At 39.8% G+C, this 22,414-nt stretch overlaps 1 protein-coding gene across 2 annotated transcripts in view; it reads left to right on the top strand.

The window, feature by feature from the left end:
• Positions 1-37: 37 nt before the first annotated feature.
• Positions 38-22,414, top strand: part of LOC128623121 (solute carrier organic anion transporter family member 1C1) — a 25,815-nt gene continuing 3,438 nt past the window's right edge. Inside the window, exons 1-11 of one of the 2 annotated variants that reach the window (XM_053650008.1) lie at positions 38-110; positions 1,174-1,230; positions 2,870-3,011; positions 3,255-3,387; positions 8,676-8,800; positions 9,697-9,843; positions 10,212-10,310; positions 13,719-13,979; positions 14,530-14,694; positions 20,191-20,386; positions 21,835-22,000. In XM_053650008.1, the coding sequence (XP_053505983.1) occupies positions 1,180-1,230; positions 2,870-3,011; positions 3,255-3,387; positions 8,676-8,800; positions 9,697-9,843; positions 10,212-10,310; positions 13,719-13,979; positions 14,530-14,694; positions 20,191-20,386; positions 21,835-22,000 (1,485 nt within the window). In that variant the 5' untranslated portion in view covers positions 38-110; positions 1,174-1,179. The remainder of the gene's footprint in view (positions 111-1,173; positions 1,231-2,869; positions 3,012-3,254; positions 3,388-8,675; positions 8,801-9,696; positions 9,844-10,211; positions 10,311-13,718; positions 13,980-14,529; positions 14,695-20,190; positions 20,387-21,834; positions 22,001-22,414) is intronic. The other variant, XM_053650010.1, reaches the window with a different exon arrangement.

Raw genomic sequence — 22,414 nt, 5'->3', positions numbered from 1 at the left:
GTGTGCGTGTGTGTTTTGGGGGGGACAAAGTCCTATTTAGAAAGCCACCACTATCTTTATACACGTCTCCCTTACTCTTTCCATTCTGAAGAACCTGATCTTGAGTGCAGGTAATTGACCATTTTCTTTTTCTCTCTTTCCTTATTTAAATCGTTGTAATTTTGAAAAAATTGTTTAAACCATTAGTGTAAATGTAATTGCTCAAAGTGTAAAGTATAACAAGTTATATGCATAATTGTAATGTGCAATTGTTATATTTCAGTTTGATTAATTTATAATTATATGGATTTTTGCATATGCAGTTGTCCTTTTTGAAAGCAAGCAAATATAAGATTACAAACAATCTAAAACCATCTACATTTTTAATGCGTGTGTCCTGTAGTCCATTATGCAATTAATATCAAAAGAATACACATAAACCTACGTTCAAAAATTGTAGTCTGCTTTCTATTAAAAAAAACTATGAATAATACTCAAAATAATCAGTCAACAATATCATTATATTATTTTATCATTATTTATCATATTCGTTCAGTTTTTACTTCACTCACTTTTGCTGTTTTATGTAGTCATTTAAAAACTGTTTTGTTTGATTCTATGATTATTTTAAATGTTGAAATCAAATAAATTGAATTCAAACTGAAATCAAATAAATGGATTTTCACATATACTTGAACATATTATTAACCCAATTCTGTCCCCCTATTAAGTACCCTATTATATATTATGTACACAAATCTGATACATTAATCAAACTTATGTTAAAGCAGAGGAATAGTGCTGAATACACTCTTCATATAAAACCAAATGCTTTGCAGTTTGTCCTATGATATTCAAACTCACAGAATGCAAACCTCAAAAAGATCTTTTCTCTAGTTCCAGACATAATACTCATTGTCTTTATCATGAAATCAATATCATGGAGGAATTTACAAACGGAAAGGGATTGTGGAAATCATCCTCAAATCCTTTGATTTCTGTAAACACCCTTCCTTTTCTAGGAAATGGGTGGTGTTTCCTGAAAATCTCCTGAACAGGAGTCGTCAGGGGTCCTTCCTTTTGGCTTCTGTATTTTGAGAGTTCAAATAATGTTCAGAGGTTCAAAGTGTACAATAATGGTAGCTAGAAGTGTGGGTTTAATTTATTAGCCTCATTTCTCTTGCTCACATACAGGCTACCATGAGTGTGGAGAAGAAAGCACCCAGGCAGCCATGCTGCTCCAAACTGAAGGTGAGTGATCCTCTCCCGTAAAAACAACCCTTCAAATTCAGTTTCATTTTATGCTATATGTGTGATTATGTGTTAATCAGACATTGTGAAGTCATGTAACACATAATACTGTTGAGAGATTTTTGTTACATTTCTAAATGTGTGCATTCCCACATAGTCATTGTGACTATGTGTATCAATCAGTAAAGTATGCAACATTCATGCAGGTGCTGTTGTGCATTATGCAATAAACAAAATAAGCTCTATGATTCTAAAGTAGTCTTCACCTCTTTATAAAAATAAGTATTGGGACACTTTTTGTTATTTGATATACTAAAGTGCACATATCCAGTAAATATTTACACACATAATATCTTTTGACTTAAAAATATAAACAGAAAAGTATGTAATCATAAATGTAAAGGGATTCAGATAAAAAAAAAAGTTCTCAGGCAAATCGCACCTGGTGCAACACCCACACCACCTACCACCACCTTTAATATGTCTTCTGTCCATTCGTCTTGTATTAACCTGTATTTATATATATACACAGTGGTAATAATATGCCCACACACCCCTGTTAAAATGGCAGGTGTTTGTGATGTAAAAAAAACAAAACCAAAATAAGTCATGTCAGAACCTTTTCTAGCTTTATTGTGAAATTTTAACCTATTAATTGAAGTGAAAAACAATAAGAATCATTTTAGGGAAAAAGAAAAATACAAAATGGAAAGTAACCTGGTTGTATAAGTGTGCACACCCCTAAACTAATACTTAGTTGAAGCACCTTTAGTTTTCATCACAGATTTCAATCTTTTTGGGTAAGAGTTGATCAGTTTGGCACATCTTAACTTATCAATACTTTGCCATTCTTCCTTGCAAAAGCATTCTAACTCCACCATTAAGAGTCCCACCATTAATGACCTTGTCCTCCGCAATGCACACCAAGCTGTCCAGGTGAGCAGATCTTGCATGGCCCTCTTGGTGGTTGGCTTAACCTATCGGGTCTCCCTCATAGTGAGAACATAAAAGGGGTTTTATCACTTCACCTCAGCCCTTTAGGCGACCACGGCCACTCCATCATGGTGACACGCTCGTGCTCAGCAGCTCTGTGCCACTGGAGGAACATGGGTTTTATGGTCATGGCACTCCTCTCAGGGCAGTCATGTTGAGAAAAGTGATGATGACAGATGCGTCCTCAACAGGATGGGGAGCCACCCAGGAGGGCAGAACAGTGAATGGCTGTGTTCCAGCTCAAGCATACCTGGTGTCATTAATGAAGCCCTTGATTAGTTGCATCAGGTGCTCTTGAGACAACGCCTGTTTTGCATATTTGTGCTGTTGTGAGGGATTCTATTCAGGGGGTTGAATAATTTTGAAAGTGGAGAAATCATTATAACTTGCATTTTCAGTTGAATTTGGGGAAACCATTGGATCAATTTCAATTGCTTTTGTTTGAGTTGTTCATTGCAAACAGCTGAAAGTCTGTAAATTTCGACAATAAACGTGATTTGCAATGGGGGTTGAATAATTTTGACTGCAACTGTGTCTGTGTATGTACACACACACACACACACACACACACACGTATCTATATGTATACATAATTAAAATGGTGTATTTCTTTTCTCACGAGTTTGTCCTAATATTTGTGTCTTAGATGTTTCTCGTCTCCTTGGCTTTTGTCTACTTTGCCAAAGCATTACAAGGCAGTTACATGAAAAGCTCAGTCACACAGATTGAGAGACGCTTTGACATTGCCAGCTCCCAAATTGGATTCATTGATGGAAGCTTTGAAATTGGTAGGAAGAAACATATACATTTCACCTATATATAGCTCCTCATCTGATCACCTAACATTGTGGCTTAACTTGACATAACATTTTGCTGACTGTCTATGCAATTTACAAATACACTGTGGGCAGATTAGAAAGTAAAGTCCATGCTGCATGATTTGCTACTTCAGAAATTCTTATGGTTGGAATGATCCAGCCAGATATTCTCTTTATTTAAACTGCTGTGTTGCTTTTTCTTCACTTGTGTAGGCAACCTGTTGGTGATCGCATTTGTCAGTTATTTTGGAGCAAAACTTCACAGACCCAGACTGATTGGAGTGGGATGTCTGATCATGGCTGTTGGCTCCTTCATCACAGCCCTGCCTCACTTTCTCCAGGGACCGTGAGTTACAATATAACTACATTCAGGCAAATGGGTACAGAGGATAATCCACATACTGAGAAGAGATAATAAATAAATAGTTCATGGATAAATAAATAAATAATCCAAGGGACATAACTAAAAACAACACTATACAACCAATACTTGTCAAGACTAACAAATACTGAAAAGCATGCTGTATATAAGTAATTACTAACAGTTGTCATGTGAAAAAAACAAAAAAACATTAACAGTAGAAATGAGCTCAGAACTTCAGAGATTGAGATCTCTGGTGGCTGGTATGGTGAGTGGATGTTACAGAAACAGTTTGTTGTCACAAATGTTGAGTAGAGATGGATGCAATTGCATCCGGAAAAAACAAGGTCAAAATACAGGCGTGAGTCAGATGATGTGCAAATAGAGTATACTAGGCAAAAAAATCCCTTGTGAATTAAAGACAGACAATAATCCAAAAAAACAAGAACATGCGTGGACCTGACACTTGTTGCCCTTGACATTGATGTTAAAAGATATCATCACCGGTGATCGACGAATGTCATTTTTGCATTTATGATGACATCGAAGGTCACATGACCGTGCGGACATGGTGGATGTAATATGTCCAGGATTGTAGTCATACTACACACACATACTGATTAGTACGTACTGTTTCAAAAGTTGTGCAATAGGTACTGTACTGCATCGAATGCAGTACTTACTGTCACAGTATGCGATTTCGGATGCAGCCTGAGTCCAGGTTATTGAAACGGAATAGTGTGATGGCAAACTCATGTGTTCCAGGAGTAATCAGGTGACTCAGTGGGCACAGGTGCTTAACTGGACATCATGTGATGAAATGTGGACGGAGAGCTACATACACAGGCATGACAACAAGTACCTTTCATAGTTACTTTGAGCTTGGACTTGCATAGAGAAAATGATGCAGCTACTGAACTAAAAACCCTCTAGCTCCTTTTCTGACAGAAATTTGGCATCTTTGTAAACTACCTCACCCACCTCATTAAAATATCTCTGGAGAACCTCATTAATGAAGTCTTAGAAGTGAATGTTGACCAGACCAAAAACATTTCCAGATATTCCTAGTGTCTACAGGTTATAAAATCTGTTTTACATTCAACATCTTCAAAAAGGCTAATTAAATTGTTAATACCTTGAATGGAAAAGAAATTAGAATTTTAAATAATGACAAAGTTTGTTCTACTCTGCATAACTGGTGAATGAAAAATTGCTCAGTCCTAGGGCCTAAGAGAAGCAGTTGATACGCAACTGTTAAAGAATCAGGATTTCCTAATCTATTGCAGGAATTTCCATATGAGTGGGAGAAGTATACAAGTGTATGGGGCCTCTACACAATTAATACTCCTTTGCTCCTTGAAAAAGCAATATTATGCTGGGATAGCTACAGGAAACACAGGATCAGTATGGGGTATTCCATGGATTGGATGACACACATACATCATAAGCACACCAATATATACTGATAGGTACTTTGCATTTTATATTCACAGGAGATAAAAAATGAGGGACTTATCTGTCTTGGTGCTGGTAGCATGGGATGGTTGTGACAGCTTGCTCCGATGTGTCTCTGACAATATACACAAAGATTGTCATTATCTCACCCACCATCTCCATAATATGTCCATCTGTTACTACTAAGATGCTTTTAAAGGGAAAACATCTAGCTCATACATTCATTAATTTATTATTTTGTTCATTCATTCATTTTCCTTGTGCTGTTCCTAGTGGGAATCAAGGTGCCTGTAGACTAATGTCAGTCCAGACTATCCCCAGCCATTGAGTCCACCTTTGCTTGAAGGATCTCCAGACATTCTGAAGAGAACTGTGAGATACACTATATGGCCAAAAGTATATGGACACCTGACCTACACACCCATATGTGGGTCTTCCCCAAACTGTTGCCACTTAGTTGGAAGCATACAATATTATAGGATGCCTTTGTATGCTGTAGCATTAAAATTTCCCTTCACTGGAACTAAGGGGTCAGGACCAAACTGTACACAAAGCATCCATGAATGCATGGTTTACCAAGGTTGCTGTGGAAGAACTCAAGTAGCCTGCACAGAGTCCTTACCTCAAACACACTGAATATCTTTGTGATGAATCACCCAACATCTGTGCCTGAACTTTTGTGGCTGAATGGGCAAGTCCCTATAGTCATGTTCCAAAATCTGTTGTTAACAGCAAAGGGGGGACAAAATATGGTGTTCAAAAAAGCACATATAAGTATGATGGTCAGATGTCCACAAACCTTTGGCCATATAGTGTATAATCTTTCCAGCAGGTTGTAGGGGTCCACTCACTGACCCAACGACGGTATCCAATGACGTGGTAGAAGGATTCCCATGTTTTCCTGTCTTTTTGAAGCGATGTGAATATATTTAAATTTGTCATTCCAATTCTGCTTGACTCTCTTAAATTAAATCTGACTCCAGTTGTAAAAACCTCGATGTTGTATTCATTACTTAGTTATTCATATTTTGATACGTTTAATCTTCTATACTTGATTAATTCTAATTTATTCTATACTTTATATTGTGCTCGTTCATTCGGATTCCGTGTCGAGTCTCGCGCCGGCCGTGTGCGCGGATCTCATGGTCACAAACTCGCCAGTCTTGGTCATTAGCCAGAGGTAATTGACTAATACTATTTAGATGACCGCCCCATGCTTACCCTTTCCTAAATAGTACTTTATTAGTCCCTTTAGATAGTAACACTTAGTTATAGAAACGTTATCTCTAGTCAGAGGTCATGACCACTAAATCTACAGAGACAGACCAATAATATCTAAGTAAATTTAGCTTTATATAATCATGCCATAATTTCATATGTACCTGTTAACTAGAGAAAGATTACAATAACCAGAGGTTTAGACTTCCCCCTATTTAGACTGGGTCGATCAACTTTATGTTGTCCTAAATGGGTATTTCATATCGAGCCTGTACACACTAAGTATACTTAACTAGAGCCAAGTCATTAGCCTGGTCTCTTAGTTCCCTTAGTTAGTAACACTTAATTACAGTAACGTTACTTCTAGCCAGAGGTCATGACCACTAAATCTACAAAGATAGACCAATAATATCTGAGTAGAATTAGCTTTATATAATCATGCCATAGTTTCCTATGTACACACTAGCTAGAAGAATATTACAGTAATCAGAGGTTTAGACTTCATCCTATTTAGACTTGGTCAATCAACTTTATGTTGTCCTAAATGGATATTTCCTATTGAGCCTGTACACTCTAAGTACACTTAACTTAATGCCAAATTGTTAGCCTGTACTAACCTGGTCGCAGATTTGCTGTAACAAGGACTTACCATAATTTACTAGAGACAATACATTCAGAATAATTCAGAATATAATCAAGTCTAATAATTTATTTAACCAGATATGAAAACATCCAAATCCAACACTCCTGATAATAATAAGAAAGAATTACATGCAACACTACATTCCAATCAAATCCAAAACATAACAATACAACATAAGAGAGACAATACTTACATACCTGGTAGAGAAAAACTACACACAGTGATCGTGTGGGAGATCTGTCTACAGATTCCACGAATCTTTGGCCAGCTCTCCCCTAAATACCCAGATGCTCCGTGGGTCCAAGAAGGTGCTGTTTGTGATTATAATTTGATGTCTGTGGAAGGATGTACCTTATTTACATACAGGAGGTAATTTGAGTGAGGGACCTTGGGAGGGTATGCCTTTAACGGCACGTATCATTTTATTTAAACTGCTGTTGAGGGAATGAGACCATATTTTCCAGTCACACTGAGACCTTTTGTATAATACAGTAAACATGTATAGGTGACATCTTATTCACATTAAAACATGTTATGTAATGTATACAGACTTTGGGTATGTTTAGGGTGATCTTGACACAGAGAGAGAGAAGGGTGTGAGGAGAGGCAGAGGTGATCTCGACACAGAGAGAGAGAAGGGTGTGAGGAGAGGAAGGAGGAAACAGTGTAGTGATGATTTCCTGGTCTCTTCTCAGCATGATGTGCTATCTCAGGTGTGGATGCTAATTCTGTGGGAGAAAGATTGAGTGTTCATTCTCGAAGTAGTCCTTTGTCCTCAGAGAGTAGTCCTCTCTAGGTTCAGACATCTTGGCACCAGCCTTACAAGGTCCAGTGTCTGCCCAGGTGTCTCCGTTCAGTGAGACATGCCTAATACAGCTCTAGTGGGAATTGACCAGGGAGCATCCTTTTAAGCTGCCCAAACTATCTTAACTGGCCCCTTTCATTTTGAGGGAGCAGTGGCTGTACTCTGTTGTACCTGGTTTATAAAGCTCCTCACCCTATCTCAGTGGTTAAGCCCAGAAACCCTGTGCAGGAACCTCATTTCTGCCACCTGTATTCTGTACTCTGAACCTTATTCTTTCAGTCACTACCCACAGCTCATGATCGTAGGTGAGCATAGTGATGTAGATTACACAACAGTACGCCGAACAGAACTCTTTGTCCACAAACTGAGATCTTGCATCACTGCCACAGACCAGTACAGTCACCCTGACACAGGATTATACAAGGTACCCAATCTTATTAAGAGTTGAATAAACATGAAAATGCAAACTGGTATTCCTTTTGGGCTAGATTATCTTGCAGTGCTTCAGTGAGGCCTGTGAAGAAGGTGCAAGCTCTTCCCCTTTTCTATTTTAGGGAAGCTGGCTGAAACTCAGCATGTACCAGTTCCCTCAATGCATTAACAGTTCCCTACATTTGTTGAGAGTAAGCCTCCAGAAGTTTCCCCTGTGCAAACACAATGGTTTGGAGTTCACATACCTCAACTCCGTCCACTCTGTAAGAAAACAAGGAGGATTTGTGCAATTTAGAGAATCCATGTATAGAGTTTCCTAAACTCACAAGAATAAAAAACCTGCATTGTTTAATAATGGAATCATAGTCTGGACTTTCCCAGTTCAAACTGAAGACCACAGGCAAATGTGTATAGAGGGCAAACACAGCAAGATTCAAAGTCCAAAGTTATTACTACATAAAATAACTAGAGAACATGCTAAGGAAACAACATACCCATAATAATGTATTTACAGGACTTCATAGCAAACACTATGAAACAGCATTCATATGGACAGTGGCTAACATGTTATGTGAAATCAATAACAATGGCAACATGCTCATTAGTCCAGTGTCTGAGACAGAGTATGCTGGTTGTGATGGTATTGTATTGAATGGATGTATTAATTTACATGTTTGCATTATTAGAGAAGTTGCTCAGCTATATCTTGTCTTTGGACAGGTACAAGTATGAGACAACAATCACACATGTCACGGAGTCTAGTGAGACTGAATCCATTTTCCCATGTCTTACAAATGGGAGCCATTCACAAGAGGATGAATCTAGAACAGCTGAGAGTCAAACAGGTGAGTGATAGCCACTCTATCCAATCAGAAGACGTAACATAACATAACATAACATAACATAACATAACGTAACATAACATAACATAGCATAGCATAGCACCCCAGTGGGGTTGAGAAAATGGATGACTCAGGTGCTACGAGTGCATATTTTTTTTAGGATTCTTTCCAGCTTTTTACCACAGCCTTTAAAATTCCCAACAAACAAAAGTCAAAAGTTTTTCACATTTGCGTGTCTACACACACAAACTCAGCAGAATGATGTCAGGACAGATTGTTTTGTTCCATGCCACTGTGTCTCTTGACTCCACTTCCACACACCCCAACACCCTGGTGCAAAAAAAAAACAAAAAAAAAAATCAGGGAAAAATTAGAACATTATTTAATAACACACAGCTGTACACTAATTTATTTAATCACAGAGTCCTTTCTCCAAGACTCCTTCTTTATTATCAAAACCTGGCTAAATCTTCCCCCACCACAAAAACACAACACAACACAAGAGAATATATCATTATTTATTTTCTCCCCTGCAAGAACAGTGTCTTGGGGAAAATGATGACTACTCCCTGAAACACTGAATATATCAGATGTGCATTGTTTTTCTCTTATTCTCCTTTTCCTTTTCATCACTTCTACCTTCTTTGTATTTCCATCAAGTGGCTTTGCTGCTTATCAGACTGCCATTGTTTATATGAATTTATTCTTAATTACATGCCTGGTTAAATTAAACATAATTATAAGAAAATGTCTTTATGGATGACTCGCTATCATCATACACTGACCCAAACATATCCAATATCCAAAATCAGCATAGCAAGTTTGGGATGCTGTAATATGATATCAACGCCCATTAGGCATTGTCTAGAGTTGTCTGAATGTGACCTTTGCACTTGCAGAGTGTGAGAAAACGTCAGGATCCCATTTATGGATCTACGTGTTTCTGGGTAACATGTTACGAGGGATTGGGGAGACTCCAGTGATGCCTCTTGGACTGTCTTACATGGATGACTTTGCCAGAGAAGAAAACACAGCTTTCTACATTGGTATGAAGAAGTAAAACACACCCAAAGGCTTATCAAGCTTACAGTTTGCTAAAGCATAAAGTCAAATTGATGATATTATCTGTGCTCAGTAGCCTGCAATTACACTCATATATTATTATAGCTCTAGATATTATTGTATTTTCACTTTGTATGCCAGTGGTTATTACACTGTTATTATAATGCATTGCGGAATAAAACTTATCATACTACCATGCTACTAAATTGTTTACATTGATATTGGAAATCACTTTATCTGGCAGAAATTGAAATCTCTCTCTCTCTCATCTGCAATAATCTAATTCTCTGTGTACTGTGATAAGACTTGTTTTCCTAATGACCGATGCCACTGTCTCTCTCTCTAAACACAGCATGTATACAGAGTTTTGGTATCCTGGGGCCTGTGGTTGGCTTTATGCTGGGTTCCTTCTGCGCCAAACTCTATGTGGATATTGGAGCTGTGGACTTAGGTAACAACTATAAATCAATCAATCAATCAGTCAACCAACCAACCAGTCAGTCAGCCAGTCAGTCAGTCCGTCCACCAATCCATCCATCTATCTGTCTGTCTGTCTGTCTATCTATCTATCTATCTATCTATCTGTCTGTCTGTCTACCTGTCTATCTGTCTGTCTATCTATCTATCTATCTATCTATCCACATATTTCCATCAGAGCCATCCTTATTATTGACTAAGTTTAGTGTGGTACAAAGGATCATTCTGTTGCTATCTGGTCACTCAAGGTGCAGCAGTTATAAGAGCACATGATATTTGTTTACTTTTTTTGTTATAGCCAGAGTTTGGGATTTGTTTTATTAAAACTGTTCAAAAAGTGAATTTCTGGTGATATATTTACTGGAGCTTCTTAGTGTAATTTATTTGGGGTTTTTTTTCTGTATTTTTCCTGTGAATTGGTTAGTGCTTATTATGATTGATAGAACATTAGATCATGTTAAATTACAGGATAGCTGAGGAAGTAACCAAACTGTGCTCTTGTGACTTTGTACGTAAGACACAACCTATCTTTAGGTCTCATAATTAAGAATGACCAGAACAAAAACGTCAAATAATAATATATCACATTATTTGTTCTACTTAAATCAATGATTGAACTGAATATGCACCAGTGATGCATTTCCCATGCCAGCCACTTTAGAACACGTTACCTGTTCATCCACGCAATTATCCAGTCAGCCAATCATGCGACAGCAGCACACTGCATATACAGGTCCTTATAAAGAGAATGGTAGTGTGTAGCCAATGGTAATGTACAATAATATTTAATCTGTATATGGGTATATTTTATTACAGTGCCCTCCACTAATATTGGCACCCTTGGAAAATATGAGCAAAGAAGGCTATGAATTTTTTATTTTATTGTTTAACCTTTTGATCTTTTGTTAAAAAAAAAATTCACAAAAATACTCTGCTCTCATGAATATCAAACAATTGCAAACAGAACACACAAAATATATTTGTTAAATATAAGTGTGCACAATTATTGGCACCCTTTTAGTCAGTACTTTGTGCTACCTCCCTTTGCCAAGATAACAGCTCTGAGTCTTCTCCTATAATGCCTGATGAGGTTGGAGAATACATGGCAAGGGATCTGAGACCATTCCTCCATACAGAATCTCTCCAGATCCTTCAAATGCTGGTGGACTCACCCCACAGGTTTTCTATAGATTTTAAGTCAGGGGACTTGGGTGGCCATGGCAGGACCTTGATTTTGTGGTCAGTAAACCATTTTTGTGTTGATTTTGATGTATGTTTTGGATCATTGTCTTCCTGGAAGATCCAACCATGGCCCATTTTAAGCTTTCTGGCAGAGGCAGTCAGGTTTATATCTGTTGATATTTGATCGAGTCCATGATGCCATGTATCCTAACAAAATGTCCAGGTCCTCTGGCAGAAAATCAGGAACAAAACATTAAAGAATCACCACCATATTTAACCGTGGGCATGAGGTACTTTTCCATATGGCTACCTCTCTGTGTGCACCAAAACCACCTCTGGTGTTTATTGCTAAAAAGCTCTATTTTGGTTTCATCTGACCATAGAACCTGATCCTATTTGAAGTTCCAGTAGTGTCTGGCAAACTGAAGAACTTGAGTTTGTTTTTAGATGAGAGTAGACGCTTTTTTTCTTGAAACCCTTCCAGACAACTTGTGGTGATGTAGGTGACTTCGGGTTGTAGTTTTGGAAACTTTCTGACCCCAAGATGCAATTAACTTCTGCAATTCTCCAGCTATGATCCTTGGAGATTTTTTGGCCACTCGAACCATCCTCTTCACCATGCTTTGAAACAAAACATGTCCAGTTGACTGAAACTTCTTAGTTATTGCCCTGATTGTAGAAATTGGCATTTTTAATGCTTTGCTATTGTCTTATAGCCATTCCCATTTTGTGAAGCTCAACAACCTTTTGCAGCACATCATCTATATGGTGCATCCGGAAAGTATTCAAAGCCCTTCACTTTTTCCACATTTTGTTATGTTACAGTCTTATTCCAAAATGGATTAAATTCATTATTTTCCTCAAAATTCTACAAACGATACCCCATAATGACAACGTGAAAGAAGTTTGTTTGAAATCTTTGCAAATTTATTTAAAAAAAAAACACATGTACATACGTTTTCACAGCCTTTGCCATGACACTCAAAATTGAGCTGAGGTGCATCCTGTTTCCACTGATCATCCTTGAGATGTTTCTACAACTTGATTTGAGTCCACCTGTGGTAAATTCAGTTGATTGGACATGATTTGGAAAGGCACACACCTGTCTATATAAGGTCCCACAGTTAACAACGCATGTCAGAGCACAAACCAAGACATGAAGTACAAGGAACTGTCAGTAGTCCTCTGAGATAGGATTGTATCGAGGCACAGCTCTGGAGGAGGGTACAGAAACAGTTCTGCAGCATTGAAGGTCCCAATGAGCACAGTGGCCTCCATCATCCGTAAATGGAAGAAGTTTGGAACCACCAGGACTCTTCCTAGAGCTGGCCGCTCGTCCAAACTGAGCGATCGGGGAGAAGGGCCTTAGTCAGGGAGGTGACCAAAAACCCAATGGTCACTCTGACAGAGCTCCAGCATATCTCTGTGGAGAGAGGAGAACCTTCCAGAAGAACAACCATCTCTGCAGCACTCCACCAATCAGGCCTGTATGGTAGAGTGGCCAGATGGAAGCCACTCCTCAGTAAAAGGCACATGACAGCCCGCCTGGAGTTTGCTAAAAGGCACCTGAAAGAGTCTCAGACCAAGACCAAGACAAAGATTGAACTCTTTGGCCTGAATGGCAAGTGTCATGTCTGGAGGAAACCAGGCACCAGTCATCACCTGGCCAATACCATCCCTGCAGTGAAGTGGTTAAGGCTCTGGGTTACTGTTCAGAAGGTTGGGGATTCAAGCCCCAGCACTGCCAAGCTGCCACTGAGCAAGGCCCTTAACTCTCTCTGCTCCAGGGGTGCCATATCATGGCTGACCCTGCACTCTGACAGGTTGGGGTATGCAAAGAAAACGATTTCACTGTGCTCTAATGTATATGTGACCAATAAAGACTCATAATCATTATGAATGACTAAGGGAATTTGGCCTATGTGTTACCTCATATTTACCAGTGGTACCAATATTAGTGGAGCACTGTAGGTCTGACAAAATGTAGATCATATGATGGAGTAATTTCAACTGGATAACATCATTTTTAGCATGTCCATAGGACAAACTCATACAATTTATTATTTGCTCACACTCTTATTCTGTAAATTGCACACCTAGGTCTTCCTCCCACAAACATTTAAAACATAAAAAAATTCGGTATGAATGGAACTAATTAAACTTTAATTAATATATTTGTTTTTCCTCACTGTGTCCATAGACAGCATCTCAATTAACCACAAAGACTCACGCTGGGTGGGAGCCTGGTGGCTTGGCTTCCTGGCCAGTGGTGCTGTGATGTTACTAGCTGGAATCCCATTCTGGTTCCTGCCCAGGTCATTGCCTAAGCAAGTAGAGGGTAATGCCAGGGAAAGCCAAGATGTCCATCACAGCGAGCAAGATTCTTTTATCCCTGTGGAGAGCAAAAACTCTCCACCATCTGAGAAGGCTGACCCTGTCAACATGGTTGCCATGGCCAAAAGTACTTCACTGCTATTAAGAACCATCTCAGTTCATTTAAATAGTTTTTGATCATTTGATCATATACTGATTCCCACAAAGTAGTCTGTGAACTGATTCTCAGAACATGTCAAATAATCTGTCTTTCAACATGCCATAGAGTTCAAATGAACTGAATTTGAACTTGTGATAGGACTTGGGAAGACTTAATAGATGATACCATAAACATTAATAGCTATAACGTGAACCACCCTCTTAAAAGGAAGGAAAAAAGGTACAAGTTTATAAGTGTTTATGGGTTATCCACATCATTAAAAAAATCACCAGTCCTAAATCACAATATCTGACATGTTTAATTCAACCTGACAGGTTGCTGACAGTCAGTAAACGGTTTGTTGACTGTCTACATAGGACTATCCAAATGAAGTAGTACTGATCATTTTACCCAATTGAATAGCATTGAAATAGCCACTGGTTTGTATTAGTACAACCCCAAATTCCTATATTGTTGTGTGTAGATTATTAAACCTCAGATAATGTTTGTTGATTGTGTACTTTGGTTAATACTATAGATTTCCTGCCATCTTTGAGGAGGCTTTTCAGTAACACTGTTTACGTGCTTATCATCTGCACCGGTACGGTCCAGGTCAGCAGCTTTATTGGGATGATCACATTTAAACCCAAATACATGGAGCAGATTTATGGCCAATCTCCATCCAAGGGTATCTTACTGATAGGTAAGTGTTTCTGTCATTTTCAGAAATGTTGGAAATGAGTAAGCTGATTTATTCACGATATTTTCAGTTTTAAAGCCAGATCATAGAGTGAACGTAGCATTGTAAATACTGAAATCCTGATTCACTGCCATGTCCCAATATTCTACCCTCATTTGTGTTTGATTTATACATTGAGAAAAACATTGACTTGTGACTCAGTACCTGGTCACATGTGTAGTGATACTACAACACATTTAACAACACATTAATTGATTGTAGGGATCAATTGTAACAGACTGTAACCTGAGCTCAATTTCAAACCATGTGAGGCAAAACAATATTTGCTTCAGCATCATGCCACCCAATAACATGGAAAAGAGTTATTCAATTATTGAATAATTTATTTTAAAAATGCCTTTGGGAAATGTTGTTACAAGATAGTGCTGCTTTTACAAATCACTGGAAAATCAAATAATGGGAAAACTAAGATTGAATTCACAATAAAGGCCATGTTTAAAACTTAATTTTAAAACAACTATTCACATATCATGCTGATCAGACACCCCACTTTCACATCTAGTGAAATGAAGAAAACCCATAAGAACCTATAAGAGAACAAGTTATGATGACCAACTTGTCATTTTAACTTTCCACTTCTAACACAGTTTGCCAGTTGCACACAGTATGCACACATTCTGGCACACATAGATCAACCACTTAAAAACGTCTGGGTTACGCATGTAACCCTGTTCCCTGAGAACATGCATCTGGCATCTGAAGCTTGTGTAAAATCATGCCTATTTATAGGCCGGCCATGGTCAGGTGACGTGGCAATTAAGTGCGTCACGTGATATAAATATGGCACCCGTGAACCGCGCCGCCAGCCTCTATTATCTGAAGCGAAGACCCAATTCACAGGCCTACCCCGGTATGACAAAGCTACGCAACGTCTCGTTCCCTTCTCAGGGAACAGGGTTACATGTGTTACCCAGACATTCCCTTTCAAAGGGACCCAAGCCCGAGGGTCACTGCAAGGCACTTGAGCCTGAGGCGAAATCAATATCCAGGCTGTAATCGAATGAATGTGTGTGGCGTAGACCACCCTGCAGCAGCACACACATCCTGTAAGGATACCCTGTTGGAAAAAGCCTTCGAGGAGGCAACCCCCCTAGTGGAATGATCCCTTATGCCCAGAGGCGTAGTGAGATCTATCTACTATCCACTATCCAATTAGAGATGCACTGCTTGACACAGCATCACCTCTACTGTTGCCGCCAAGCAGACCAGCAGGTGCTCCGACTTATGCCACTGTCTGGAGCGGTGGACGTAAGTACAGAGAGCCCTTACTGGACACAGCAGGTGTATTCTCTCTTGTTCCAGTGTGAGGAACAGTGGAGGGCAGAAAGCCTGCAACACCACAGGCTGGGCAGCAGATGTAGGCACTTTAGGAATATAATCCGGCCTAAGATACAGGAAGGCCTTGGCGAATCCAGGGGTAAAGGCAAGGCAGGAAGGAGCAACTGAGAGAGCTTGTAGATCTACTACTCGCTTGAGAGATGTCAGCGCCCGCAGAAGAGCTACTTTTAGAGTCAGAAGCTTCTCAGAGGCTGACTCTAAGGGCTCAAATGGGGCACCTGACAGACCTTCCAGGACCACAGAAGGTCCCAGGAAGGTATGCGCGGCCTGCAGATGGGCCTCAGCCGCTTGACACCATGCATAAACCTCAAAGTTAGAGGATGTTGCCCCACAGAGGCTCCATCAATAGGGGCTTGGCTGGCCGAAATGGCGGCCACATAAACCCTGATTGTAGAAGGACCCCAGAGAATGAGAAACATTCTTGTAGGAACTCCAGAACTGTAGCTATTGTGCAGTTCACTGGGTCTACAGTGGATTCCTGTGGATAGGAATCTCCCAAGGAGTGCCATCTAGCAGGGATATTATCTCTGAGAACCATATTCGAGCTGGCCAGTAAGGTGGTACTAGCAGCAGACATAGACTGTTAGTGAACTCTTGCTAGAACTTGTGGGAGCAGAGCGATTGGGGGAACAGTGTACAGATGCGTACAGATGAAGGCTGCTCCAGAGACTGTGAGCTGGACAGCCATCTAAGACCGCGCTCCAGCCCATGAGGGAGGTGTCTGTCGTTACCGTCTTGTGCTAAGGAGACACCCGTAGAGTGTGACACAAGGCTAGAAACCGGGGACACTCAAATTTTCAGAGCACAAAGGCATTGCCACGTGACACTGATTACTCTCAGAGGTTTCGTCCTTGGATGAAACCCCCAACTTCTCAGCCACCACTGAACGGTCTCCTGTGCAATAGGCCCAATGGTATGACATTGGCTGCCCATAAGCTCCAATAATCTCCCATAGAGAATGGAGGGGATGCCAAGATCCAGCTTTATCTTGCTAAATGTTGATAGGATTAACCCTACGCATGTTGGGGATAGAAATGCCCTCATCGTAGTAGAATCCTTATAACCCCTAGAAAAGTTGTCCACTGCACTGGAGAAAGCATACTTTTCTGAGGTTCAAACTGAGCCCCAAGCTCTTCATGTGGGCAAGAACAACATCTCGATGATGAACCGCCAGTTCCCTGGATCGTGCTAGAATTAACCAGTCGTACAGGTAGTTTAGTACACGGATGCCCTGGAGTCACAATGGAGCCAGAGTGACATCCATGCACTTTGTGAAGGTGTGAGGGGATAAAGCTAGCGATATTTCTATGTGGAAATATGCACCTTTTAGATCTATCGTCACAAACCAGTCCTCAAACTGAATCTGGGGAATGATAAGTTTGGGCATCAGCATCTTGAACCTGTATGTCTGAAGAGTACAGTTCAGATGACGCAGATCTAAAATTGGCTGCATACTCCTATTTTTTGCAGACCAGGAAATAACGGCTGTCAAAACCTCCCTCCCTCAGGGAACGGGGTACATGTTCTATGGCCCCTTTGTCCAAGAGGGATTTTACTTTCCAAGCTTATGTCGGGCTCTGGTCTGTACTGACTACTGTGGTGAGCACACCTCTGAACCGGGGGGGTCCAGCTCTAAACTGGACCCGGTAACCCTTTTCTACGGTAGACAGAACCCATGGAGACACATTTGGCAGTAGTTTCCACACTGCCAGATGATCTTTTAGTGACATTAACCATTCCACATTCTATTGGAGGGAAAGCATCAGATTTTCTTTGCCCTTTGACAGCTCGTTGACCAGAGAACACTGAAAACTTGGGACAGTCTTGGCTAGGGGAGGCCCTACAGTAGCACTGGGGTCTAACTGCCCTAACAACCTCATGTCCCCTGATACATCCCTCCACGGCCCCTCAGGACCGCTCTTCTTTGTCTGCTTGGCCTTTATGACCATTTTCATATCAGGCCTAGTAGCAGGCCGTGACTGTGGCCAACCGGTTCCCCTCACTGTCTGCAGGGGTTGGTGGGTTGCCAAACTGGCCTTCTGTGTCTCGCTCGCACTAGTGCTGGCCCAGGCTCCACTCATGGATGCCCGGGTGAACTCGACAACAGGGAAGGAACTGGCTGAATGCCGCCATATGTCGAGCTCACTCAGCAGGTCTGCTTGGTAGGCCTGCAACACTGTCATTGTCTGCAGTGACCCACAAGCAAGACAACTACTGCATAGGCCTTGCCCACCAATGCCATGGTAGCCTTACACGGTGGTTTGGATGGCAAAGCTGCCCCCCCTAAATTACCTGCTGTCGATGGAGAGAGGTAGCTCGCAAGTGCCTCCTCCACCTTCAGCATATCTAAATAGCCATGCCGTTCATTCCCCACAATGGCCGAATGATCCAGCATCGTGGGGTTATAAATACGGCTTATGCATGGTTTTCCCCCACATACTTGATATTTTGTCATGCACTTCTGGAAGAAAGGGGAGTTTTCTGCAGTATGAGGGATTTACTTTCACTGGGGTGAAAAAAGCTCATCCAGCCTTAGTAATCACTTCAAGCAGCTCTTTATATGCTGCTCTCAGTTTTAAGTACACCATTCTGGCTCCTCAGAGTCAGAGAGGAATTATTAGTATTATTTGTGTGTGTGTGTGTGTGTGTGTGTGTGTGTGTGTTTTTTTCTTCATCTTTTTTTCCCTTTGGGCTTTCCATAGCGGAAGTAGGAGTCGCGACATGAGCTCCAAAATCCAGCGGATAGCCAGACCCGGAAGACAGAGCAAGAGATAGAGCAACGCTCGTCTCCGGCTCCTCTTCCGGATCCATAAGAGATCCCCCGGACCTGAGACAGCTAGCTGCCTCAGCAGCGGCCGGCCCAGATCCGCGAGGCTCTGAAACCCTACTCGCTTCTGGTTCTGAGAAGAGAGCGAGTCAGTAATGTAAGGCGTTACAATGCCCATAGACACTTCACACAGAAAGTGTGCACTCCTCCCCCAAGATAAACAGGAACAAGACATAACACACTTCCTGAATTCTCTCACTCATATTTTTCTCTCTTGCTCATTTCTTTTTTTCTCTCTCTCTCTTTTTTTTAAAGGGATCGAAAAGTCCAGAGATTTTGAGAAAAGATAGAGAGGAAATGAAGCATCTTTATGTTTCTTTACACAAACAATCGGCATGCAGTCTTTCGCTGAAGATAATAAGGCTGACGGCGCGGTTCACAAGTGCCATATTTATATCACGTGACGCGCTTAATTGCCACGTCACCTGATCATGGCAGGCCTATAAATAGGCATGATTTTACGCAAGCTTCAGATGCCAGTCACGTGCGAGGGGCAATCCCATAGTGTTATGCTAAACGCAATGTGGAGTTCCCTTTGAAAGGGAACTTCATAAGCAGTGATTGCTTAACAGTTGTATTATGAAAATTGTCAAAATTATACATATGCCTTTCAGAATCAGCAAAATGGTAATAGTTAAAAACAAATAAGAGGATCATAAAATTTGCATTTTGTTTTTTATTTAGTCCTGCCCCGAATAAGCTATTTCACATAACAGGCATTTACATATAGTCCACAAGACACAATAATACCTGAATTTACACAAATGAACCAGTTCAAAAGTTTAAATATTTAAGGCCTCATACACAACTATTACAAAAGGTGCAAACATTCACTGATGCTCAAGAAGGCAACACACTACATTAAGAGCCAGGGGGATGTAAACTTTTGAACAGGATGATAGGGATAAATTGTTATTTTGTTTAAAGAGCTTATTTTTTCATTTAGTACCGCCCTTCAGAAGTGACATAAGATATTTACATGTTTCCCAGAAGACGAAAAAAATAACAATTTACACCGATAATCCTGTAAAAATGTGTTGCCTTCTTGAGAATCATAGAATGTTTGCACCGTTTGTAATAGTTATGTATGAGTTCCTCAGTTGTCTGAAAACCAAATAATGTGCAGAACTTGGAGGATTTTTCTTAAGAGTGGGCAGTTAACTGCTCAGGACAAACAAGGGACTCATGAACAACTATCACAATTATCATTGTTCATGAAAATTCCAGTTGGATCTGTGTATTTTTCATGGAGTTGTTTCTACTGTTTCTACCAGGCATTATGAATGTGCCTGCTTTGGCCTTGGGAATCATCTTAGGAGGCTTTGTGATGAAAAAGTTCCAACTGAGCGTGCTTGGTGCAGCCAAGATGACTATTTCCACCTCTTTTCTGGCTTTTGTTCTCATGCTGAGCCAGTACTTCCTGCACTGTGGAAATACACAGGTGGCAGGACTCACTGTGAACTATCAGGGGTAAACACAATCCCAGTGTATACTTACATTCTTTACTTCTGTCGAACACTCTGAGTGTGAATATCTATGATTTGTAATTATGCAGACCCTCTTTACAAATGATTTTTAATGTACCTAATTTGGGATCAGGCAACATTTAAATAAGACTTTTGGGTGTAAGTGTGATAGGTCTCATTAGCTATGATGAGTTGAAAGTAGCTGGAAAAGTAAACATTAGACTTGCCACACACATACATTGTGTTAATAACCACATTTACAGATATTGAGACATGATAAAAAAAACTATTCAAAGTACAATGGCACTTAAACATCAAAGTTGCATATGGCGAGGTCTGATCATAAAATCATCATGCACGGATTCTGTCAACAGCTACCTTATTTAATCTTTGCTGTATCGGTCTGATCATATACATGTCTGGTCGGAGTGTGTGTAAATTTGGGGATACCATTTTAACAATGGTAAATGTATAACAATGAATAATGCTTGATTTGCAGTAAAATAATCAAAATCAATATCAAATTCATCAATAACTAAAGCATAGCAAATAGAATCACAATTTTGCATATAGGAACCTCATACAGACATATAGGTTATGGGGTTTAGTGTCAACATGTAAATTGTTAATGTGAATCAGAATTAGCAGACGTGTATCATTTCATTAGTCCTTCATTTTAGTAATTTTTTTTTTTTAATTTATTTTTTATTTTTTTATCATTAGCAATAGTTGCATTTGCATAAAAGAAGCACCATAAAGTTCTGACATAAAGATGTAGACGCTTGGACATCACATGATTTTGGAGTTATATATTATATTATTTCATATGAAGACTAAAACATGTCAGACACAATTTTATAATTTTATAGGAGTCTTTCAGAATTATTTTTTTTTTGTTGATTCAGGAGGGAAAAAAGGCAAATGCAAAAAAAAAACAAACAAAAAAAACAACAACATTATTTTCCTTAGTTAAAAGATGCAGTGCTACATGGATGTTAATAAATGTTAATGAATCAGTTTAGATGCTTTTGTACATTTTTGTCATGTAGATGCATTTTGAAAAATCAGAGCCTTGGGCTGGTTAAAAAAAATAGGAATGATAATATTTCTGTTGCAAATATATTGTTCTGGTGTATTAACCCCCTGTATGCAAATATGCCCCTTGTGGTTAAAAATTCCTTGAAACTGCCTTAAAATATTTTCATCTTCATGTCAGTCTTTTTTATTATAATTATATACTGCAGATTTTCAGGATAAAATTACTTTATTATAATATTCAATATCATTCATGTTAGTTTAATTGTGCCAAATAGAGCTTGAGCTTCGTTCTTTTACAGCACTAGCGATATTTCATGTAGGACATAATAATTATACCTACTTTGTGACTTTCCTTCTCTTATTAACAGCCAAAGCTTTTGTAATGATTATTTGGGCTTTGTTTCTGCCTGCCAGTTTTCCGGACATTTCCTCCCAGCAGCAGAGTTTGTTGTCCCAGTGTAACTCAGGGTGCTCCTGCTCTCTAAAACACTGGGACCCAGTATGTGCCTTTAATGGCCTGACATATTCCACACCCTGCCTTGCAGGCTGCCAGAGCTCCACTGGATTCGGCAAGAAGATGGTGAGCTTCTCTGATTCAAATAGTTACCTTTTCACCCCAAATTCACACACATGATGTGAGTGTCATATCCAGAGTAGCATCAAGACCTCAAGCAATCCACATCAGATGTGTCTCCGCTATGCTTCTGTACAAGCTCCTGGCAGGAGAAATAGCAACTTGGAAATCAATGTGTTTTATCAATTCCAGCATTTGACTGACGGTTATAATTTCAGGGTAGTTTTTTTCTTCTTATGAGAGAAATTGAATAAGCCTAATTCGAAATCTACCAGAATCCCCTGCTGACAACCACACCCCCTCTTAAACATCTCCCCGCCCGCCGGCCCCCATCTCCTAGTCAAACCAAGCAAATTCACATATGATGCTTCATTGATATGATGCTTTCAGACAATATGGACCTAACCTTTTCTTGAAATG

This window comes from Ictalurus furcatus, chromosome 19 (assembly GCF_023375685.1).
Source record: "Ictalurus furcatus strain D&B chromosome 19, Billie_1.0, whole genome shotgun sequence".
NCBI lineage: Eukaryota > Metazoa > Chordata > Actinopteri > Siluriformes > Ictaluridae > Ictalurus > Ictalurus furcatus.
Note: the sequence above shows the minus strand (reverse complement) of the source record. Positions and strands in the feature narration are given on the sequence as shown.